Raw genomic sequence first — 26082 nt, 5'->3', positions numbered from 1 at the left:
CTGACTAACCCATGACCTACCACCGGAACTGTGATATAACTTCCCTGCATATGAGCGTATTCCTTGATTGTGAAGAGGTCTGTTTTCTTATTGGTGCAGTGTGAGGGCAGAGTACAAAACACAATATAAATAATGGGAGTTTCATTTGAAAATCACCTGTCCACAGTAACTACTGACCTTTTCAATGGCCACTTCTATCTGTTGCTTTATGTTGAAAACTACTCACCACTGGCCAAAGTTGCCCTCTGGTCTGCAGATTTGTTGAAAAGTCAAAATGAATTTTGAAGAATGGCCCACAAACTTAATACAAGAAATCTTATGGGGCCGTAAAATCATAAATGCCCCCTTTTTGTCTGTTTATTTATTTATATTAGTTAATTAGATTTTCCTTTTTAATCACTGTGTTTTAATTTTTTATAGGCCAGGAAATGGCTGAAGTGCCCCAAAGCGGGTTCTGGCAGCCAGAAAATTGATGGGGCCACCAGAAACACCCCTCCATATTTCTCGCAACATAAAACTTTCCCATATTTCTTTGAAGTGCTGCACTTTTTCCATTCTTTTATATTAGCAGACTGTTACTTTTGAATTGAATGATGTTAATCTGAACCAGATTGGTAATTCAATCAACAAGCCACTGATATCACCATAGATAGGTATTTGAAAGTGGCTGAAAGTTCTAGCAAACTTTTCACCTTTTTGACAAGTTTTGCGGGATTCAGTTTGACTCTTGCTTCCTATTTTTTGAAAGTCCAATATAAGATTTTGTTGTCAAGTTAATGAAGAAAAGTTAAGTGAGTAATTGAGGTAATCATGTCCATTTATTCTTAAAGTGGTATTGGTTGTCTTTCCATATGGTGTATGATCCATCTTGTTAGATGTCTGTTGAAGGTTTTGTTTATATAATGTTCATAATATGTTTGAATGATTCAGTTTCCAAGTGAAATTTCTTTGGAGTGAAAGATAGAGTAGAGGATTAGAGCTTGAAGGTGATGATGCTTATCGCAATGTTGTAAGAGAATATTTGTTACAATTCATTGTTTGACTATAAACTTGTTTTTCGTAGGCCTCTTCGTGGATTTGATCTGGTAAAGGATCGAGATACAGGAAACTCCAAAGGCTATGGGTTCTGCGTCTATCAAGTCTGTTCGCATTGAAACTTATGAAGTTTAATATATATATATATATATATATATATTTTTTTTTTTAATTTTTTTTATTTATATTTTATTTTTAATTTTATTTTCTGCTTTTTCATGCTCTGAAAATATTATCCGTGATAATTTTTGCATGTAGGATCCAGGTGTTACAGATATTGCATGTGCCGCTCTAAACGGATTGAAGATGGGTGACAAGACCTTAACAGTGCGGCGTGCAACAGCCAGGTAATGATCTGAAGCATTGTGGCGTGTGTTAGGCTGGCTTCTGTTCCTTGTTAATATTGTCTATCAGAATATATGATAGTGTTAGTAGTAATTTTAAATGTTGCAAACATTGTCTTGCAATTTGCAAATATGTCACTGAGGGTCTGGAAAGAAATTTATTGACAACATTGGGGCAAGTATCGGAAAATATCAGAAAATAGAAAAGAAAAGAAAATAATTGAAATATTAATTTAAACATCTAAAGCAAAAATAACATTAAATAAATGCATTCCGATATAAAAGAAAACTGATATATAAGATGCATAAGATGTCAAGTGATATATCACAAGTCCATACTGAATCCTTTCCCAAGTCATTATTCCTGAGTCTTGAAGTTACATAAAAAATATAATAAATTGGACTCTTTGCTGAAGTAAATTTATCTCTCAAGATGGACTTCATAACTTGTGTACAGGAATTGTCTGTTAGTTAACTTTATTGATGAATTATCTTCTTGATTTTTTATTGATCTGAGTCTGCATGGTATAACCAAAACAAATCGTGATTTTATCGTCCCCGTTTGACTGTTGCTGATTCAAGATGATATTCTGGGGGCTTTTCAACTTCCGGGAGCCCCTAGGGGGTCGAGGGTGTGGCAGCCCCCTTGTAAATTCTAAGCCCATTTCTCATGATTTCAACGATTCCTCATGGTAGATGGGAATCAATGCTCATTTCACAATAAATCCACTAATGGCAATGAAGAACACTCTATTTTCCCTCATCTCAATCGAAGATCATGAATTTTTCCATTGCTCGCAATTCCCTGCTTCTGGGTTTCAAAATTCCAGCCCTTTTTTCCTTTAACTTGTGATTTTCTGGTAATATATTGTGATGTATTCAAGGTCTGAAAAATATCCTGATGTTCCTGATAAATCGGTGATATTTACAACACTGTTTTTCTATGTTAAACGGTTACATATTTTTTCTGTTAATTGTTGAACCTCTGCTAAAGTTGCAAAACTAATTTACTTGGATGAACAGTGGCCAGGCAAGGCCTGATCAATATAGTCTCTTTCCGGAAGCACAGCAACCGTTAACGTTTCAGGTATGCTTAATTATGTTTTAACAAATCTTTCATCATCTAGATCTCTAAGGTATTGCAGCTTTTCTGATTTCATATATGATACTTACACTAGCTGTGTGATTTTTCAAAATTTGGCTTGGAATGCTCTCAATAGAATCTGGCTTTGCAAGCAACAAATGGTACCAATATGGGATTACTAAGTGGAGCTGCAGAGTCTCCCACGAAGGTTCTTTGCCTTACTCAGGTATTTTTTCCTCACTAAATTTATGTACTTTAGAGATTTATAGTCTTCTGGCTTTGGAGTTTTATATTTGATTTCCTTTTTCTTTTCTTCTTCAGGCAGTTAATCCAGATGAGTTACTAGATGATCAAGAATTTGAAGACATTTATGACGATATGAAGGAAGAATGTGGCAAACATGGTGGGTACTCCTTGAAAGCATTTTCCTTTTCTTTTTTTTTCCCTGGAATAATATGTCAAACTTTTCTTTTAGGATATAACTATTATATGATCTTCTGCTTTTAGGTGAGATTACCAAATTAGTGATACCTCGCCCTAAATCAACTGGAGAAGAGGTTCCTGGTGTTGGAAAGGTAAATAATCATATTGCTGAACAATAGTGATGCAGCGAAAAAATTGTGAATTACATATTTTAAAAGGTTACAAATATATTTTTCCAGGTGTTTGTGGAGTATGCCAATACACAAAGTTTAGCTAAGGCCAGGGCATCATTGCATGGAAGGAAATTTGGAGGCAATGTTGTTGTAGCTGTTTATTACCCGGAAGACAAGTTTGCTGCAGGACAATGGTGATTGATCTTGTAAAATAGCAGAAGCACTATCTCCATCTCTACTGATCTTTCTGGAATGCGTTCACATGCATATTTTAAACAATATGAAGCAGAGGGTGGGGCTTGAGTACTGGAAAAGGAACCTGATCACCATGAGAAATATTCCAGTGGCTTTGTAGAGGACTGTTGTTGTCACAATGTATGCACTATGAATACAGGTTCCAGTATCTGCTAGTGATATTCTTTTGTACTGAAGATCCGTGAAAACTTCTGAAAACTCGGAATAGGCTTAAAGATTAATACATATATTTGTCCTGTATAGAGCAATATAACCAGAATGCAAGAATCAATTGTACTTCTTTTCGTTTGCTTTTTATTTGTGTAGTCCATATTCTTCAATGTACACTCTTAGGGATATTCAGCTTTTTATGCACAATTATTTGGAGTACTTCGATTCTTATGGAAGGGTTCATTGGGATAAAGCTATTTGCAGAATACTATAACGAGCTTAAAATAAAACATCCTCCAACACATTTATTTAGTTGTTAACTTCTTGAACTTTGAAGGATACGATTGTGTCGCATAGACTTCTTTATTGGCCAATCATGCATATATTTTACTGTACATATGATGGCTAGAGTTTGGAGTTCCACATGCTCTCCTCGGTCTCCTGCCTGCTTGCATGAGTGTCCTCAAACTTGGTGTCTAGGAGTATGAAATCTTCCTACTTTGTCATTTGGCTCAATGGTGATCAAGTCTCCAAATGACCATTTCTCGCTTATCTGCAAGTGGAGGTGGTTCTGTGTGTGGGATCTGCTTATTCAAGTGATGTGATGAGCAATAATTCTGCCAAGCCAACTGAAGTTGGAATGTTGAATTGGTATTTCAGAGACTCTGAAAGTTTCTCTCCTCCATGTGCAGTCAGAAAAAATGTGGCCTGTTTTATGGTTAATAATTAGAATAAATCGTTGAGATATCTATTTAGTCAAGGGTGTGTTGGATTTGCCAGAAGGTTGCAAGGAAAATGTTGTTATTGGTAGGTTTTATAGGCCATGGATTTCTGTTGAAGGTATAGTTTCTTGGATTCAAGAAAACTGGTCTAGGGACACCCTCGTTAGTTTTCATGCGAGGATATTTTTCATGGTTTATTTCTATAAAAGTGAAGACAGAATCATATCTTATAAGGTGTTCCATGGTTCTCGAGGACCCCTGGTCCTTTCTTGAGGCCTTGGTTTACCAGAGTTGGATCCTTCAAAGATGTCTATCTTAGCGACACTAGTGTGGGTGAGACTCCTGAAGCTTCCCATACATTTGTCAGAACTTGAAGTTTTGGGGGCTGTTGGCAATTCATTGGTAGTTTTATTTATTCAGACTTCAGACGACAGTAGGGAAAAAAAGGGTTCCTGCCTTATGCCAGAATCTGTGTAGAAATGAACCTGAGTAAATGGTTGCCAGAGAGTAATCCTGAATGCTGAAAATCTTAGATGGACCCAGGTTCTTGATTGTGAAAACACAATCTTTCAGTGCAGAGTGTGTTTTGAACCAGGGTATTTAGCTACGACTTGCCAATTGATGTTTAAAAAGGTGGAGATATAGTGGCCATCCTTCTGAGGAACTTCCTTTCCTCGCATCCAAAAGATGTGTAGGACAGGTTCCAGGAAGGTAGGAAAAAACCAAGTTGGTTCAGGGAGGACTATTCTTCTGGGGTGTGTGTGTGTTAACAAAAACTAAACTTCTTTTACCATTATAGTAACAAACTAGATTACAATATCAATGCCCTTACCATATCTGAAACATCGATAACCCAAAGGAATTAAGGCAACACTAAGAGAAAGGGGTTGGGCACTAGTGACACCCAATCTCAAATCTTTAGATTTCTCAGAGCGAGCTTATTGTTGAGGACAATCCAACTTAATTCCTTACATTTCTCAATACCAAGGATGAACTTATCACCTTTTTTTTTTTTCTATGTGATTCATGGTCTCTAGAGATCGGTGATTGCTACGCCCATGGAATATTTGTACCAGTCAGATCTACCCGAAAGGATCACTTCCTGCTGGCTCAACCACAGAGCCTGACGCACAGTGTCGAGAGAATTGAAATCGCGACTTCTCAATAGCAGAGGTGCTTTAATGACAGGGACTCGACCAACTGAGCTAACCTCGGGGCTTGAATGAACTGATCACCTTTGGTATTGGATAGTAAGTTTTAAGGGATTTAAAATGGCAAGTAATTTTGAACATGGCCAGCCTCTGATCAGCACTGCAAATATTTCAGGCTCCGTTTCACCCATTGGTGCTCTGAGCTGGAGTCTTTCCACCAAATGGGTTCACAAGGTCTACGAGACAACCAGAAATCATTAACCAAATGGTGGGCATTGAAGTTCTTATATTTAAAACAATCCTGGCAACAAAAAACAATTGTTCAGTCTAACATTTGTGTCAAACTGCGACTACTACCTTTAAGAATAATCCTCTGTTGCACTGGAACTGCTCCTGAGAGGTGGGAAACCCATTCCAATCGTTCCTGCGCTCCTGGGAGCTTTGGAGCTGTATGGGAACGTTACCTTTTCAATGGGAGCTGGGGAAAGTTCCGGTAGCTTTGAAGACTGTTTTTTTTGGAGTTCTGTCATTCCCTGGGGTCGGGGAATACAAAGGCTGTAGAGAAATATGATGAACTGCCCACAAAACATGAGCTTATGTTGAAACCTTCGCAGGAAGAAAGGCCAAAGACATCCTTAACACCGATATCCTTAATTGAGAAACTGGAGCAATCTCTTGATGGGTTAAGGAAGCATGTGACACCTCGACGTAAGGGCGATATCTAGGATGTCATGCTGATGTGTATTTTTTTTTCTGTTTATGTATATATATTGCAGAAGATTGTGTGTGCATATTGTATGGGGCAGTCAATGCTTAAATGTTAGAGTTGTTTTGCTTTTTGCTCTTAAGAATAACTAGAGAAACATATGTAAAACCGTTCCTTTGTATTTTTAAGCCAGATTGTTTCAATATATTTATATATAAGAGAGATTATATATTTATTAATATTTAAATTGATTTGAATATTTGAATATTTTGATTCAATATTAATTTTGATTACTATATAAATTATATAATTAAATTTTTTTTGTTTATATTTTTTATTTTTTTATTATGTAATATTGCCGCTCCCGATTAGCTGTTTCCTATAAATTTTGGGGAAACCTATAAAGTTTGGGGAAACCTCTAGCCATTCCAGGCACCCGGACCCAAGTTCCCAACATTCCCACATTCCAAAAACTCATGCAACATAGGAATAATCTCTTTAGGCAAATCCTTCTTAAGATCAACTTCATTGTTATGTAAATTTGAGTGCCTGTAGAACCCTGGCCATCCTAATTGCTCCTCTGCAAAGCAAGAAACTTGCCAGGAATGGTTCTGATGGCACCGGCGTATTGGAATGCCAATATTCTAGAAGCAGACGAGTTATCCACACCAAGATTGGAACTCAAAAGAGGGCCTTTCAATGCAGGGGTTGAAGCTCGGCCGTCAATGCCTGGTGTACAAAGCCCATTCCTACCACTGAACCAAGGTCCATAACGCAGGAAAAACTCTCTCACCAAGAGTTAAATTCCATGGTGAAAAACCCCTTGGTACATGGACAAATCACCACAAAATCTTTTCGAGAAGGAACCTCAAATTTCAAAATGCAATATTAGAGCTTAACAAGCTGTGCCAAATATTGTTAAACTAGCAAATTAGCGCATGAGCAAGATGTTCTTCAACCCAATTATGGTCAGGCTTTAAGATTGACATTTAGGCAGAATTGTTGATGTGAAAGGATTTGGGTTATGGGGAGGACCTTTTGGAAGCAAGGCCGTTGCATCCTTAGGGAAGCCATACTTCCAGAATCCAAACCAGTTAGAGGCTCTTCCTTGTAGGTTCTATCGATCCTCTGAGTGACGATGCAGGAACATGTGCTATATTTGTATTTTTCTATTGTACACTTCGTATTTTAGCTTGATATTTTATGTGACAATGTAAATTGATAAGTCAGCCACTTAATTAGATTTTATTCAAGACTTGAACTTTGATCTGTCTCCCCATAATACAAATAAGTTTGCAATGCGTATATAGTTTTGACTATTTTGTTCTCATGCTTGCTTGTTACTTCTTGTTCCCCAGTATCTTTCTACACCATTGGTATTGTTTGCATATCATAGGAGTGATGTGGTTGCCCAATCAAAAACCAGAGCAATGTGAGGGGAGACTATTGAAAACAAGGGGATATTATATTCAAAACAATACTGGGAGTGTACTAGAGAGGCACGAACAAGAACCAACATGGGGGGCTTTTAGGGGACAACAATTGACATCAAAGGAAAAGGGCATGAGCATCCAATAGAGGGATATCTGCAACAAGGCAAAGCATCCAATAGAGGGATATCTGCAACAAGGCAAAGCGAAAGAGGATTGAGGGAAAATGCAATGATGGTAGTGCCGACACATTTCTAACCACACACAGATCACCTCAATGAGCTTTGGATATCCATCTCGAAGGAATGAAGTGGGCTATTAATTTCTACAGTATTATTTTAGACTTTCAAGTTATTGAAAGGAATGCGAGGTTGGAAGAAATCATATATACATTAGATGGTGTTAAGGGAAACCTCTTGAATCTCCAATGGATAATCAATCAATTTCCTTTGCTTTAATGGAGGAATCGATGGAGGAAGGTCAATCTCTTGATGGGTTGGTTGGGAGAGTCCTAGAGGATTGCGCAATTAAGTATAGGAAATACTTGGGGCAATCTTTGAGAGATAACTAAGGGCAATCTTTGATAGATAACTAACAAGTGTTTTCATTTTCATGGAGGCAATAGTTGAGAAATGCCTAATCTTCCTTGATGGGTTGGTTAGGAGAGTCATAGAGGGTTTCTCAATTAACTAAACTCTCGAGGCAATCTTTCATAATTTTATAGTAAGGAGGTTTTACAAAAAAAAGGTCCCAAATTTCATTTTTAGGATTAAGGATATTCTAATTGTTCTGTCTTTGTCTTCTTTGCTGTAATCCAGTGGTACAATTTTTGTTGGGATTGTAGTTTTTTGTTTTGTTTTGTTTTTTTTTTTTAATTGCGTATTTGAATGCAAAAATGGATTCGATGTCCTGAAAAACTTGTAGAACATTTAGGACATTTGGATTTTGCAAACTACACAACTTAAACCTGCAACTTCAACAAAGCTCAGCTGGAATTGTTTTATATTTATTCTTGATATCCTAGTAAAGAAGGGATCTAGTCATATTAATGTAGATTTGGCATATATAGGTTAGACCTAGACCCTATTAATCCAAACAATACATTGTGAATCATATATCAGTGCAATGTATTGTGGCAATATGAAACAATGTGATCTATGCAACTCCTTTGAGATTTATAGTGAAAATAAAATCTTCCATTAAACCAAACAATTTAGTGAATTTTTAAAAGTTGTTTTCGTGCGTGGTATCAAGTAGATTTTTTTTATAAGATTCATGCATTTAATAAGAAGTAAAAAATTAAATTCTTCGAACCAAACAGTTTTTTAAATTTTGAAAGGGTGTTTTTCATTCATGTTATTATGTGAAATAGTTTTTATATGATTCATGCATTTAATAAGTCTATGATAAATATCTTTTGATTGAACTAAATAAGTTTTTAAATCTTAAACGTCATCTTCATGAATATTACTCTGTTTTCATGAATTTTAAAAGTGATTTTTAATAGAATATTAGCCGGTTCTGGATAGGATTCTCAAATTCAATGTCATGCAAACATATCTTATTGTAAGTAAATGTAATGAAAACAGATGATTTCAATAGTATTATTAATAAAAATTGATATATGTGATAGGTGCGTTGTTTATTTACTATTAATACATAAGATTAAATTTTAAACATTATTTAATTGGTTTCAAATGTGATAGATTTATATAAGATTAAACATTATATAAGTGAGACTTCAAATGTGATAGATTTATAAAAAAGATAGATAGACTCATGAGGTGTAGATTAGTTGGTTTGTATGGGTTTAGTCTCTATCAGGTCAATGGTTCAATTCTCATGGCGAGCAGTTTAGGGTGGGAGCCACCTGTGGGGGATAAAAACTGTCACATGGAGTGTCTAGGCTCAACCAAATCTCACACAATCCTGGTGACAACATTCCATAAGTAGGAAGATCGTTTTTCCATCCAACACTGGGGCCAACCTTGGCCTAGTTAGAAAAAAGAAGAAAGGAAGTAGAAAGAGATAGATAGACATGATTTTGCAAGTCACAACTACCACAAAATCTTGTGGAATAAATGATTATGAATTATACATTTAGGTATAAATAATATAAAACAATTTCAATATGTTTTAATCTAACAAGCTTTCCCTTGACGTTGAAGGTCTTTTCTTTTTTAAAATTGATTTCTGAAGTGTTCACTTCACATTTTTCTTTATCTCTTTTACCTTTTTTCTTTTTTTTCTTTTTCAATGTCATCATTATCATTCACTAAAATTCAAGTCCATCCTTCTTATAGTTGAAGGAGCTTAGTCTCAAAATTCATTATTTTTGAATGACAACCACAAATCAACATTCGAATGTTGTTGATGTTGAGAAATATGGCTCCAGCAGAAATTTGTGCAGTGTAAATGTGTGAACTCGAGATGTTTCTATTTTCGAAAGTAATTCTATTTTTAAAAGGTAAATTTATTTCATAATTCAAGTAAAAAGTTTTTTTTTTGTTTTTGTTGGTGTTGTTGTTTTGGTTTTGTTTTTTTCTTTCTTTCTTTTTCGGACTCTGTCAATGGTATAATTTCACATAAATAGTTGTATAAATCAATACAATTGTATGGTTGTCTGGGAAGTCCATATAAACAAAGCATACAATATGTATAATCCACTGCACAATGCATATAGCCAGGTCGTACAACCATATAGCATTTTGTACATTCACATAATGGTTGTATAGATCAATACAATTGTATGGATGTCTGTGAAGTCCATATAAACAAAGCATACAATATGTGTAATCAGCTGCACAATGCATATAGCCAGGTTGTACAACCATATATCATTATGTACTTCTGAGGTAGATTATTTCGCTAAACTCAGGTTGATTTTGGTAATGATGTAGCTGCTTGGGTTTAGCTGTTAATCTAGGTTGTCATTGATGTCAATATGGCATTGACTGAGGTGTCAATACTCTTTAGAAGCCTGGTTCCAGAGGATGATGTCTTGCCCTAAGAAGTTGCCAAGTGTCTGATTGGTGATCTAGTCCCTAGGTACAAGCCCTTGATGTGAAGAACTACACTTACTGAAGCCATATCTGTGATGATGTTATACTCTTATATGTTCACACTTAATGATGGTGCTTGATGAGGGTTGGAAGACTAAGTGATGACGTGATTGATGATTGAAAGAGACTTTCCTAATGATACTGCCTACAACATATCACTGCACCATTATATGATGACACGAGATGATACCATCATTATTGCATACACTCATGATGACATAAATGCAACAATCCTACGTGATGACACACTGGTACATTGAAAACAATGAAGAACCCACTGTCCCAAACATTACTTATGCCGTCCTAAACTTTTTATGCATAAAATTTAAGGACAATCACAAAGAAAAATGATTTTTGTCAACTTAGAGGCATCTTTTTTCAATGGGACTTAGATCATTTTAAAGAGGATTCTTTCCTCTTTCCAATGAGCCCTTACTTGCCCCGAAACTCCCAGCGGTTGAGTAGATAATGAATTTTTAAGTTAAAAAAAAATTATTTTGACAGTGAGCCGACCTGCACTTTGTCTTTCAAGTCGGCCTGCATACAGTGACATGTCTTTTCGTTTTGTGCAAAAAAACACTATATATAAGTTTTCGGACCTCATTTTAACCATCAGAATTTCGGTGAAAAACACAGAAGCATCACAACAGCTCGGGTAAGGGAAATATAAGAAGAAAGGAGCACATGAATAATTTAAAATGTGTTTGGGTCTGAAGTTAACTACAGGACAGCAAAGATTTTCGGTTGCTTATGGCTCAGACCTCTCCTAGACAGCTCAGACTGCTCCTTGGTGGACTGTGGTAAATTCATTACCTTGGACTGTGACCTTTTAGCTCGTTTGAGGCAACAGGACGGTGCATCTATAGACTCAGACTGAGGTACCATGGTATGATCTCTTTACCTCCTGTAGCTTGGACTAAGGTACAGACTGTAGCTCAAACAAAGGTGTGAACAACAACTCAGAATTCCTCTATCTGACAGTGGAACAACAACACGGAATTCCTCTATCTGACAGTGGAACATCATCACGAAATTCCTCTATCTGCCAGTGGAACAGCAGGTTTGGAAGTCCTCCAATTTACAGTGGAACAATGGTTTAGAAGCTTGTGTGGAATAGTGATTTAAAATCATATCCCTTGCTGAATAGTAACCTCAGATTACACCTGTAATAGATCGTCTTTATCCTAGACAATGATTGTACCCAAGCTGGGCTGTGGTGTCTCACTTGCTCAAGACAAAGGATTCGAGTTACAGTTCTTATTGTAGTTACAAACCTAAGAATCTCACAGTCTTGTAAAAGAACGTTAATCAGAAGTGACTTAGTTTGTTTTGGAAAGTGGGTTGTAAGGATTGGCAAGAGACCCAAGCAAAAGGGGCAGTGCAAAATCATTGAAGAAACATCATTTGGAGGAACCAAGTGACAGTCTTCGGAATCCTTTAGAGCAGATTTTGAAGAGAATTTTGAGGACACTTTGTGAGGACAAAACTTGAGGAAACCTAATAAAGAAGTCATCATTGAAATCCTAACGAAGTAACCTAGAGGAAGTTGCTTTGGGTTTGAAGTAATCTTGTTGGGAGCATTATTGAAGAACTCTTGAAGACACTCTTGGAGAATTTGATTGAAGCCTTTGTGGAGTAACCTTGAAGAAGGTTCCAGATTGAAGACATCACCTTGGAGACACTATTGAAGACGCCTTGAAGGTCTTGAAGATAATGTTGAAGACCATGATGAACAACGGAGACACCTTCATATGAAGAATAAGGTTGTCATTGATGACGAGACATAGAGACTAAAGTGAAGGGATAACTGAAGATTGACAGGGCTCGTTGAATAAGACATTGGGAGTCGTGAGTTACTACCAAACATATTTTGACGAAGTATTGCAGTGGGTTGGAGCCTCGAAAAGACAAGGTTGGTGCCTTGGAGGATAGGGTTGGAGCCCTAGAGGATCGGTGTCCTCAAGAAACCAGGTCAGAGCCTGTATCAGAGAAGGGTTGGTGCCCTAGGGGTTGGAGCCTCTAAACACAAGGTTGGTGCCTTGAGAAGATAGGGTCAGTGCCCTAGGGATTAGAGCCTCTAAACACACGGTTGGTGCCTTGAGAAGATAGGGTTGGTGCCCTAGAGGCTGGAGCCTCACAAAAGTCCAAGTTGGTGCTTGGCAACAGGTTTTCAGCCTAGGAGATTGAAGATCGGTGTCTTCATTTAGGGTTGGAGCCCTATATACATTGTACTTGATTTATTTTGAAAAAGAAATTAATAAAAACATTTATTCTTATTGTTCATGTTGTGTTCTAAATATAAGTGATCTAACTGGTAAAAGTAACAATTGAAAAGAAACACTGATTCGCCCCCCCTCTTAGTGTTTCCAACATTAGCAACTTGTGGAGAATGAAAAGTTGATTTTGAAGGAGTAATTACTTTTGTATGTGCTTCCACTATTTAATTTCTAGCTTTCATGTATTTGATGCTACGCCTGATTTTAATTTTTGCATTAATTAAATTCAATGATTGCTTTTTAATTGAGATGATAGACACATAAGCTTGGAATTTTACATGGTGTAAGAGCTAATTTCTCTAGTTGAAATTCTTAAGGATTTGTAGTGATAAATCAATTGACAAAAAGAAGGATCAACAATTAGAGAGTTTCCGAGTTTTATTTATAGTTTTGGGAGTTTGCATATTATATCTTAGAAATGGCATCAACTAGCTTTATGTTTGATGACAGATTGGATGGTGCTTTTTTTTTTTATTCATGGAAAGTGAATGTTACACTCTCATTAGAAGAGAATGATATCTCAAGGATATTGTCAAAGATGTTGTGACTCCACCTATCATTGGCAACTCACAAGAAGAGGACATCGAAGGTCAAGTAGATAATTTTGGATGTCATAAAATATCATTTGATCTCTCACATATTCGAGAAGAAGACAATGAAGGAGATGCTTGATGCCTTGTATGCTTTTCTCAAATTGATAACATAAACATCAAGATGACATTGCGGAAAAGACATAGAGCCATAGTGACTTTATTAGGCTTAGTCACCAATAAGCTAATGAAGGCCATAGGTTCATTATCAATTTGTAGATGTAAAACTAGTGAATATGGCATTGTATGGATTTCTAGTTTCATGGGAACAATTTGTAAAAGGTATTTGTGCTAGGGAGAACCTTTCTAACTTTGAGAGGCTTTGGGATCACTATATTCAAGAGGAGATTTGGATGGAGACAAAGGCCAACAAGAAAGGTGGTAATGAGAACCTAGCTCTATTTGGTTAGTTAAATAAGGGAAAAGGTAAATGTCCTAGCAAGGGTAAGAGAAAGAATGAGGAGTTAATCTCATAGTAAGGAAAGAAGGACATGAGTACAATCAAGTGCTTCATTTGTCATGAGCATGGTCATTATGGATCATAGTGTTCAAAGAAGAAGGGTAAAGGGGAGCAACAACAAAAGTGGGTAGTAGCCTTTGTAGAAACTCAAACGAATGAGTTTGCTACAAAGTTCAAGAAGATTTTTTCAATGGTATCTTTTCTTTCTACCAACACAATTTTCAGGGATGTGTGTTTTGTGAAAAGTTGGGCATTTCAACATATGGCATCAAACTAGTAGTTATTTTATACTCCGAATAAGAAAGATTTAAGAGTACAAGTTGAGCTTGGTAATGATGCCAAGCACCTTGTAATAAGAGTTGGTCCTATATTCGTCTGGCTTGAGTTAGATAATTCTTTAGATTTTGACATCCTGTTTGTTCTAGGTCTCAGGAAGAATATACTCTCAATGTCCATTATGGAGGATAAACATGTTTGCAATTTCAGGAGTTAGCAAGTTTGGATAAGGTTGAAGGATTATAGTGCAGATACAACTAAGGTAATAGAGGTTAGAGAAGGTAATTTGTATACATTGTAGGGTAACCTTATTTGAGCCTTAGTGTACATAACTTGCTCAAGTTGTAGCACAAGAGGTTCGGACTTGCATCACATGGAGTTGCTTATTTTGAGGGAGGTAGTCATAGGTTTTCTAGAGTACAATGTTGAACAACATAGTGTATGCAAAGGGTGTAGGTTTGGGAAGCATGCGAAGGTTGTTTTCCCAAGTAGAGAGTACAGATCTAAGGACTTTCTAGACCTAATGATGGAGGATGATTAGGAAGCTACAAAGGCTAAGCTTGGGTCCCCAGTGATTTACAAAGTAGGACAACAATCATCAGGTGAAGAGGGGAGATAATAACATCTTCCACTTCTATCAGGATACCTCAATGGTTCATTCAGATATAGGGATTTCATGAACATGTTGAGACTTCGAGGAACACATCTAGAGAGCACAAATCTTTGAAGAAGTTTCTAGACTACATGGCGTTGATGACTAGAATTTTAGATAATGAGCTTTCCAACTTTTAGGAGGAAAAAAACCAACATGTATGGTGGGATTCCATATTGGAGTGCATCTACATCATGAAGGGTGATGTTTAGGACTTAGTTATAAGGCTAGAGGGGAAGGAAGTCGTAAGTTCTAGGTGGCTCTACAAGATTAAGCATCCTTCAAATCACAACATTGCGAATTTCAAGGTGAAGTTTATGGTGAGAGGTTTCTCCCAAAGAGAGGGAGTGGATTTTGAGGAGACATTTGCTCCAATGGTTGGTTACACTTCCATTAGAGTAGTTATGTTCTATTTTTCATTTATGGGATGGATGATACATCATATATACATGAATACAAGTTTCCATAATGGGATCATTAAGGAAGGTGTGTACATAGAGTAGCCTTAAGACTTTGAAGTAAGTGGGAAGGAGCCCTATGCCTTTTTTTATAGTGAAAACCTTGACTTAGTTCCAGGCAAAGCCAAGGAAAAAACATTGAATATAGCAAAACATGTGCTTAGGTATTTGAGGGGCATAATGGAGTATTTTTTGGGATATCATGGAGATGGTGAACTGAATTTGTAAGTGTATTCAAACTCATATTGGGTAGGCAATGCAATAGATAAAAAGGTCACCTTAGGGTGTTGTTTTAGCTTGAAATCAATGGTAGTATCTGGGTTTAGCAGAGAGTGGATTTCTATGGCACTTATCTTAACACGGTAGAGATCACTTCATATGAGATATGATTCAAACAACAACATTGAAGCTCCAACATATTCCCATGGAACAAGAGGTAGCTAATATCTTGACCAAGCCCTTGGGAAAAGGGAAGCTTGAGGCATTTAGAGATAGTTGGATTGGAGCATAATTCCTTTCACTAAGAGGGAGTGTAGAGAAATATAGCTTGGATTGGAACATTTTCATATATTTGGTATAGAAGTGTGTTAAGTAATTGATGATAGTTATATTTTTGAAAAGTAATTCTATTTGTAATTCACTTAAATTAAAATATTTTGTTTATAATTGAGTCTAGAAAGTATATTTCATGCATGTATGACTTGAACTATGAGTATATTAAAAAATAAATGAGAGTTTTTGTCTCAACTAAAATTACAAAGACAGGTCAAGATAGAGGGTTCACACATAGTAATACAATTGAGTAGTTTAACAAGTTGAGAGATATGTAGAGAGCAATAGAGAGTGGTCAACATAGAGGGTTCACACATAGTAATACAATTGAGTAGTTGAACAAGTTGAGAGATATATAGAGAGAGATAGAGAGTGGGCAGGGAACTACGGAGAGGTGAATCGAGGTAGTGGTATAGGCTATACAAGGATCTGCACAATTCAATACAATTGTAAGTACAAATATTTGTACAATCACATGGATCCGTCCATACAGTCAAGCATACACTGTAACTATCTAGATCAACCAACCATACAACATATTGTACTTATTAGATAGGTTCTAATTAGTTCATGGTGATTGCGGTAACCATACAACTACTTGGTTTTCGCAGTGTGTGGAGGCTTCCTTGAAGTCTTTCTGAAGGAATGAAAATATAATTTTGAAGGAGTAATTACTAGTGTACGAGTGTAACTATTTTTTATGCTTCCACCCTTTAATTTCCAACTATGTGTGATTTATGCTATGCTTTGAATTTACTTTTTGCATTAATTAACTTCAATTATTACTTGTTTAATTGAGATTATAAGGACTTTAGTCACCTAGAGTCGAAAGTTTTACATGAGCTTGATAATTTCTCACTGTAACCCCCCTTGAATGAGTGCTTTAACTAATTAATTATCAACCCTATTTGTTATAGTACTTTTAACTCCATTTAGTTGCATGAAACTATTAACTATTGGGGTTACTTTGAAAGTCTTTACACCATGTTTGGGGGCGATTCATAAGATGAAGTACATGGAGTATGGTTGGCCGTTGGTGTTCCATGATGGTCTTGCACATTGGAGATGGTCTACTTCTTGAGTTGTTAGACCATGTGTGTATGTTTGTATGACATCTTTTTGGGAGCATTATAGACCTATGGAACTTGGTGAATTATTCATATAGTTGGCACATGAAGGGACGTTTCTTGCTTGGAGGACGCCTTGTGTTGGAGGAGCAATGGACATTTTGAAAATGGTCGTTGAGCCCTAGACAACATGGGGTTGTTTGGTTGTTTTCATAGAGGCTTACATTTGGCTTGAGGATGTTTAGGCTGAGGGAGTAGACATGTAGGTGTGGTGGTCTCTTGAGGAGGCACATGCCCTTAGAGATATGTTAGAGATTTGGTGCCTTGGAGGAGAAGAAATGGACCTTGGGGAGTAGCGGTCATACCTCATATATTTTGTTAATCATCATAACCTTTGACCTTGACACATGCTACTTGGAGTAAAGTGCTTCACCTACGTGGACCTATGTAACACACCCAACCTCCTAAGTCATCTTAAGGAGATGGGAGTCATAATTTTTTTGGTTCTTTCACTCTACTCAAACATCATTTATGAGGCTACCATTGTTCTCTGCTCATTGAGAGCTTTGCATCGATACAAATTTCATCAAAATATAAGTTTGGGGCACCAAATGAAAGCCCTTTAAAGATTCAATAATTTGTCACGTTAACTTGAATGTACCACTAACATGTATCAAACGATGTGACATGTGAAATTCCAGGTTACCATGTCACCTCGAGGGTGGTGCCTTATTAACACCATGCCCCCTCTCGCCCTACCATGTCATTCCTCGGTGTCTGTATGCATTTTGTTGTATTAGAAATCCACATATACATGCATTAAGCTAATTATTAAAGTAGCGAATTTCGTGTCATTATCATATTAAAAATTAATATTATTTAATGTTGTTATTATTGTTATAATATTATTAATTAAGATTATAGTAATATTTTTATTACCAAATATTTTAGTGAGCAAACACTAACCAACTCTTTCTACAATTCATTTATTTTATTATTCACAACCAAGCAATTCCCTTAGTTCATTTTCCAAAACATTAAACATAATATAAATTTAATAATTATATTTCTGTTATTCATTTAATGTCTATAATATATAGAACCTAGGACATTAGTGGGGCTACTTTTGAAGACCCTTCTATTTGCCTCCACTACGGGTGCTCACATTCCCCAAGTGTCATGGGGGCATCCCTTTCTTGTTAGGTAGGTTCATGTGAGTTTCATGAAGGACCATTTCATGTGCTATGACGATTCAATCCTGGGATGCCCACCACGTGTCATACGATCGGCCCATTCTCCTAATATTTCTTGTGGACCTTTGTTATAAATTTTTGGTATTATATTATATAGTATTTAATCAATAAGTAATGAAGTAAAGTAATTGAGCATTTCCTCCATTCATTTAAATATTATTATTTAGTTATATTATATTATATTTGTATAATATAATAATTTGAAGAATTTTTGTCAAGTAATCTTGTCATACCATTTTTAAATTTGAGATCCTTTCATTTTGCCTAATAGCTCATTTCCCACCTACAATTGCCAAGTGTCACACGAATGGACCTTCCTCATTGGGTCATTTTACAAAGAATTATTTCCTTTCCCAATATATTATGCCCCACATGCCTCTCATTTGAAACATTTAAATATTAATAAATTTATATTTATTTATAATTTATGTAAATATTTTTACTATTTATGAAAGCATTTCCATGGGATTTATATTTATTTATAATTTATGTAAATATTTTTACTATTTATGAAAGCATTTCCATGGGGCCTTTTCTTTTAGACATACTCCATCTCTCAATGGGCCACAGACCTACCCCATGTTCTGCACAAATTTATATTTATCTTTTATTTATTAAATAATATACTTTTAAGTAATTCTACCAACCTATTTCATGGTAATTTAAATATTAATATTATAAATATATTAGATTCTATTTCTATAATATAATATAAATTTTAGAAAATTTTCATTAGAGCATTCCTTGTAGATCTATTTCAAAATCTTTTTATTTTGTGAATCGTGCCATGTAAATTTGCCGAGTATTATAATTGTGGGTTTTTGTCACACTTTCATAAGGGCTCAACTAGTTTTATTCTTACTACTCATCACTGAATATGCACCAGTGTCATGTAGCAAATTTTTAAATTAATTTGTTAAATTCTGCGTGCCACATCAATTTTTTTTGTTTGTTTGTAAATTACGAAATTCTATTAATTCAGGAAAATGTTATATTAGTGCATATGATTAAAGCCTCCTCGGGCCTCATTAAAAATAAAATCTACATTAATTAAACTTTTTATTCCTAACTAAGGAACTTATAAAGTTCTTACCTGAGGTTCCTCTCTGATGAGTGAGAACTCATTGCTCTAGAATTAAATCATGACGTGTAGGATATCATAGCTGACTCATTGCTCTAGAATTAAATCATGATGTGTAGGATATCATATGTGAACCTAAGAGAGGCTTCAATTTAATATCTGCCTAGATACATAAATTTTTACAGTATATACTAGAGTAGAAATATGGAAAAATTCATATTTAGAAACAATGACTTTTTAAAAGATAAAAGATAAATGCCAACTTTGGAAAATATAGAAAAATACAACAAAGTCCCCACTAATTTAGGGAAAATTCAAGATCCCCATTAAATTAGGGAAGATGGTCAAACTTGTTCTTAAATTAGACTATATTGATTAGTTAAAATTTCGAAAAATCATTGATTTTATGTGGGTTAAAATGTGAATATGAAATAAAGGAAATAATTTGGTAGGTTTATACAACCAAAGTCTCCAATACATCCTACAATGTAAATGGAGAGGAACTTTGAAGTCAAAGCCAAATTTATTCCTCATTTATAAACTCAGGTATACAACCATGTACAAGGACATTTTAATTCACATTCCAATAAGAAACAATTATGTACACAACCATGACCATCCATCACAGGTCAATTAATAGACATCATATAGAAGGATGAAACATAAAAACATTTATCTCATTTAATTTAATGCTACCTACAATTGATGAAGGGTTTTCCTTTTTCCACCCGATCATAGGTTCAACTATTTGTTTAAATCCTCTGCAGTTGGCCACCTCATAGCTAGATCAGGATGCCATCAAAGAAACTTTCATTCAATGACAAACGGTGGAAAAAATAAGGTCACTCTCCTTCATAGCCATAAAATTAATAAGGTTTTCCTTTCAATCCTTTGAGCTATGATCTTGCACAAAGCCACATGCAGTTTCTCCTCTGGATTTCATAAAGCAAGAGAATCCCTTCACTGAACCAACAATCTTTCAATGACCTCCCCTCTCAGTGCCATTGTGCTTTTCCAACAAACACCCAAAAATCAAGACTCTTTTACAACATGAGTTAAGGACATTTGTTTGATTTTCTCAATAGAAGATCCAATCTAATATGCCTTCTCTATGTTGTCTCCAACCAGAATGTTTTGTGGGCACACATTCTCCTTAGAATTCTCCTCTAAACACATTCGTGGGCACCCCTTGTTGAAGAATGTAACTAGTGTCGGTCTTCATAATTGTATTTGAATCATGATTTTATTATTGAAGAAACTGACTTATTAAAGCATGGGTTTCATGCTTGGGTCAATTGGTTATAGGCCAAATCCTCCATTGTAAGATTCTAGGGTTTATATCAAGTGTCATTGTCTATGTCGTATTGTAAAAGACCCTTCTTGGTCTCTATTTGTCAAAGAAGAAATATATTTTATTGTAAAATAGGTCAATTAGGCCTCCTCCACCAAGTCAGCCTCAAATTGGATAAGTCAGTCTAAACTGAGGGGCATAAACACCTATATAAAGGCAAGAACTCGACCTCATTTGTCACTCTCACTCATAATGTTTGATCTGCAGCTTCTAGGGCCAAAAGAAGTGAAAATTTCAAGGAAAGAAGAGGAAAGGGATAGCGAAGAAGAAGGAGGTCTCTCTTAAGCATAAGAAGTCAAAATTATCGCTCTCTCTCTCTCTCTCACGTGTGAAGCTGTGAAACTGTTGGAGGGGCCAAAAACTGTAGAGTTGAAGCTATGCCAAAATTTTGTAGTTGTGGGTCAGAATTTTGTAGCAGGGAAGTCAAATTTCTAGATTGTTGTTGGGTTGAAGCTCCTCGATAAGAAGAGACTACTAAATTATCTTGGAAGGTTGAATTGGTGGAGAAGGAAAGTCTGTTGGTCTAAGGTCTTGGTCTATCTCATTTTGAATCTACTGAAAGAAGAGTTTCTGACTGGGTTTTCCCCTATATGGGAGTTTTAGACCTGGCTAAGTGCCTACTTCTAGTGTCATTGATCTTCATGTTTTTGCTTTGATAATTTCTTGACGAGAAGATGACAAATAATGAACGTAAAGAAGTTAATAAGAACATAATACTATCATAAGTAATTATCAGCATAAGAAAATATTTTCGCCTTTCCGATTTTCTAACATGGTATCAAAGCTAAGGTGAAGAAGGAAAAAGGAAGGTTGGAGATCTATTGAGGAAAAGGAGATCAAATAAATTTCATTAAGGAAAAAATATCATATAAGGAGATAAGTCCACTCTCTACAGGAACTATGTCAAACTCAATAAAGGGAGATAAAAAACTAGAAGGAGCCTATTATCTAGGTGGTTATTGGTGGCCACCGGCCTATTCCATGTGGACCCCCACCATTGTTTCTTTCAGTTTTTCAGTTTCCTTAATTGTAGCACAATTTACTATTTTTGGCAGTTTTTTGGGTCCTGAACTTTTAGAGCCGTTTTGAGGTCCTAAACGATGTTTTTTTTTTGGAAATATTCCTCCAAGAAATTTAATTGAACTCACATTTTTAGTTGAAGTCCTCGAAACAGTCTTTCCAACAAGGTATCATGGCCGTCAAACAAAGATAATATGACCAAGTTACGACCCCGGGAAGTTGGCTGCCCAACTAACCCCAACGAGGCCCATAAACTCTTGGTGTTACATCTCCTCGGTTTAGGGTTTTTGGTTGTTTAGGGTTTTCTCTTATTGTTCAATAATAAAAAGTCCCTTGAGCCTCATTGTAACTCAGTTGAAAGGCATGTAGCCGCCACATCTCTTCTCAGAGATAAGCTACCATCGCACATGCTAGTCTCATTTCCATTATGTTTGTAAGCATATTTCATTATTTGATATTAATGAAAGATAGTGTTATTTCTGTTGCATCTCTGTATTTATGGTTATATCTGTAATTTGTTGCGTTCCTGTTTAAATTTGGATCAGTGGTATCAGAGCGGTTTGCTCTTTTTCTGTTTTCCTTTGCATGTCCCCAACAAGGTCGGGATATAAGGAGTTAGGGCTCGAACTAGTTGAATTGTTGCAAGACCAGCCTCGGAAATCCCGATCGCCTCCCATGGGGAAGAAAAAAAAGACGAAGGAGCAGGAGATCCTATCAAAATATTGCTCAAGGAGGCCCTCGGGAAACAAAGGAATGCGATGATGGATAACTTTGCCCAGATCATTCAACCGTTTCGCATCGGTGTCGCATCCACATCCAACAGCCACTCTGGAGGCTCCACACCTTTTAAGGTACAAGTAAAATTTGACATTCCCATATTTGAGGGCCAAATAGATGTAGGCACAGTAGATAAATGGTTGAATCTACTAGAAGGATATTTTTCTATTCATGGTTTTTCCAGCTGAGAAAAGATTACTTTTGCTCTTCTCAAAGCTGCCCACCATGTCAAGGATTGGTGGGAAACCTATTGTGAGCAGAAGGATGAAAGTATGACCTCACTGTTTTCATCCGCTCCCAGTTGGAATTCATTCCATGACGCCATCAAGGAGCAATGCTACCCTGTCGGGAGCTATGAAGACAAATACATAAAGTGGACCACGTTGTGGCAGGGAAGGGACAAAGATGTGTCGGAGTCTACCAATGTTTTTTTTATCCTTTGCACAAAGGTGTGTATCAAGGATTCTGAGAAATATTTGGTACTCAAGTACCGCGACTGCCTACATAGATACATCCAGGACGAGATGGAGTTGTGTTGAAGCCTCAAAATTCACTACGACAACATGGGGGATAACAACCTGGTCCGGACCTTAAAAGGAGTTCCTTTTCTATTTGGTACAGTGGCTCTGACTTGGGGTAATGGGACTAGTTTCCTAGAAAGGATTGATTTGATAATGTTGTTGGGGTGAGATAAGATGTATCGGGGGATGATTCAACTACGTATAATCTAATCTAAATAATAAACACATGAATATATCTTAATCTAACATTATCTGATTATATATATACTCGGGAATAAACTAAGATATGCGATTTACAGAGATGTCTCAAAGCAATTGGTAATAAAGATCGTTGAATTGCCAAAAGAAATGAAATCGTCTAATGATAATTGTTTTGGATAACTAGTTAGACAAAGTAAATTGAGAAAACTATACCGCATATAGTAATTTTTCATGTATTCAAAACAGAACCAGAGCTAAAACATCATACAAAAGTACAATAATGCAGAACTACAACTCAAATTTTCATACATAAGACAATCAAAAGAAAGAGTATTGCTAATGCATAAATAAAACACAATCATATGATAAAAGTACCATATATGAAAGTTCCTGCTCATGGGCTTAGCAATATCAATCCAATTTCATCCAATCAAATACACTCTAAGAGTACAAAAGTGTAATTTCATTAGAGCATGCTCGATATTCAAAGAAAATAGATCTTGTTCCATTAATTTCATCAAAAGCTTCCAGAAAATACAGAACTGTAATGCCTTGAAAAGAGTTTTTTGATAAAATTCTGGACCCCTCTCTAAATGCATGAGAGGGGTTTAAATACTAAAATACATGCCTCAAAAATATATTATAAAAAAAAACTGAGGTTTTAAACAACCTTCCTCAGAGTAAGAAAAAATAAAACTAAAAATAGAATTAAACTAATGATGAGCTTCTTTCAACTTGAACTATCTTAGTTGGATAACTTGATCTTTGAGATTGCAAATGTCGATCATTGGTTTGAGCTGAGGCAGTTGGACAATTGTGGATTTTAACTGTCCAAAAAATATGGCATCTAACAAAGCTGGCACCATATTTTGTGCAGAGGTAGTTAAACACTACAAAGTCATCCACTGGCTATGTGGTTTTACTAGATACTGCCAGTATGTCTCCCAATCCAGTTTGGTCAGCTGTTTAATTGCTTCTTCCTTGGTCTGCGCTGTTTGTTTCCACTGTTGTTCTAGTTGTTTGATATTTGGTAGAGACCCTGGTATGCACTCTTTGACAAGGGTGGCACTACAGAGGTTTTCATTAACGACTTCAATTATTCTGCTTGCTGCACCTGCTGCTGTCATTGTCACCCTTTTTGCTTGTTTTAACCGACATGTATCGCAATATGTAAATAGAATTTCTTTGTGGGATTCTTCTATATTTGGTAGGTCGACCTTTTTTCCCTCATCAGACACCTGCTAGGTTATAAATTCAGAAATCTTTTTATGGATTTCTTCATATTCAAACCTCATATCAATTGCTTGGTTTGTCAATTTATCACTTGTCTAAAAGTAAGGGTTAATATGTGATATTTTCCGGCAGAACATTTCTTCTTACTGTATTAATAGGGAATTTAGCTTGATTGCTTCTTTAATGAACTTGTCAATTTGAGGATTATCTTTAAATCTATCCACCATGGCTTGCATTTGGCGAATTTGCAAGTCCTTTTCTGATAAGATGGCCTGGTGATGTAACCTCATGTGCTCGAATTCTCTCTGAAGATGAGCTACTTGTTGTTCTGCTTGCTGATTAGTTTTTTCTTGTTTTAATTGCTGTTCAAGCAGAAGAATTTTCTATTATTTTTCTTTTAGTAGCAGCTGGACTTCCGTTGCTTTGTCAATGGTCACTGTGGTATAAACTCCTACAAACTGTGACAACTTCATAAGATTTTCTGATGGGTCAATAGGAGTGTCCTTCCACACAACATCCATGGATTTGTTCTCTAGAGTTGCAACAACCATGGTGTCTAATTTCCTTTTTTTTTTCCTGTCTTTTAACTACAACCTTCTGAGTAGGACTGTAGAATATATCCAATGGAGGTATCTCTTCAATTTTAAAGACAATTTCGGAAGTAGGAAATACAAGAATAACCTCAATATCTTGAGTATTTATAGCCCCTTGTTCTGTCATCTTTGGACTTGCTTTGTGCTGAGTTTGTTTGGAGGTCTGCAATTCATATGTTTCCTCAAGATTTGTTCCTGTTTGGAGCTTCTTATTGAATTGCTCCCATTCCTTGTCTAGGTCAATGATTGGAATCTTCCCTGATTGAGCTGAAGTGGAACTGACCTTTGTCTGCTTCTTGGCCAAGGCCATTCCCTAATAACCATTGCTAAATTGTCTGATAAAATTTGACTCCAGTTCATAATTGTTGTGTTAGTTGCTACATCAATTAATGGAAGCCACTCCATAGAAAATTTGGTGCTATCAACTTTACCAAATAATCTACACATCATCGCAACTGCAAAATTATGTGGGGCAGAGAGGGATGCAATCAGGTACATACTGGATTTCTCCCATTTGAATTTGCCTCCACCTGAACTCTAGGTTTGTGTACTGTGGGTCCTCGTTCTCTTTGGAGAAATTCTCAAGGAAATATTTGTTATAGAGCTTTTGAGGCTCTGGTAGATGGTACATCTGGCGCAGATTGTCTGGTGTGAAAGACCCCATGACCTCATGTCTTTAATTCTGAAAGTTCTGTCTGAGACATCTACATCATCAATCACCCATTTTACCATATCTGTGTATGGTAATATCTTAGGTCTTGCAACTATTATATGTAAAAATGAACATGCTGCCTCAAAGTATGAAGAGTCTGATGATTCTTCGACATTAGTTGTTGCATTTGTTTCCAGTGGTCTATGTTTCTCTTCTTCCAGTAGGTTATACATAACTTCCCATGATGTGGTTCCTCTGTCTTTGTTGCAGGTGGTATCAGATAAAAGTGGTATCATGTCTGATTTCTCAGATGTATTAGATTTTCTCTTCTTCGTCAGCTTTTCCAATGTTGTTTTCTTTGGAGGTTCCCTGAAATGGAGCAACGAAGATTATCAGATAAACACAGAGTGAAAATGACAGTGAAAATTCAATGATACAGTTAATTCTGAAAGGTGACAAGGAAGAAGATTTTATTCGAAAATGCAGATGAAAGATATCAAATCACATCAAGCCATTTCAAACATGAATTCCATT

General features: G+C 36.1%; 1 protein-coding gene across 2 annotated transcripts in view; it reads left to right on the top strand.

Annotated features, from left to right (window-relative positions):
* LOC149168849 (splicing factor U2af large subunit B-like) overlaps window positions 1-3611 on the top strand; it is a 149699-nt gene extending 146088 nt beyond the window's left edge. For both annotated transcript variants that reach the window (XM_089428447.1, XM_089428446.1), the window contains 7 exons: window positions 1064-1139; window positions 1294-1382; window positions 2403-2466; window positions 2600-2689; window positions 2785-2866; window positions 2971-3038; window positions 3126-3611. In XM_089428447.1, the coding sequence (XP_089284573.1) occupies window positions 1064-1139; window positions 1294-1382; window positions 2403-2466; window positions 2600-2689; window positions 2785-2866; window positions 2971-3038; window positions 3126-3257 (601 nt within the window). In that variant the 3' untranslated portion in view covers window positions 3258-3611. The remainder of the gene's footprint in view (window positions 1-1063; window positions 1140-1293; window positions 1383-2402; window positions 2467-2599; window positions 2690-2784; window positions 2867-2970; window positions 3039-3125) is intronic.
* The last annotated feature ends 22471 nt before the right edge of the window (window positions 3612-26082 follow it).

This window comes from Pinus tabuliformis, chromosome 4_2 (genome assembly GCF_031772625.1).
Source record: "Pinus tabuliformis cultivar Carrire ecotype Pingquan chromosome 4_2, CPIR1, whole genome shotgun sequence".
NCBI lineage: Eukaryota > Viridiplantae > Streptophyta > Pinopsida > Pinales > Pinaceae > Pinus > Pinus tabuliformis.
Note: the sequence above shows the minus strand (reverse complement) of the source record. Positions and strands in the feature narration are given on the sequence as shown.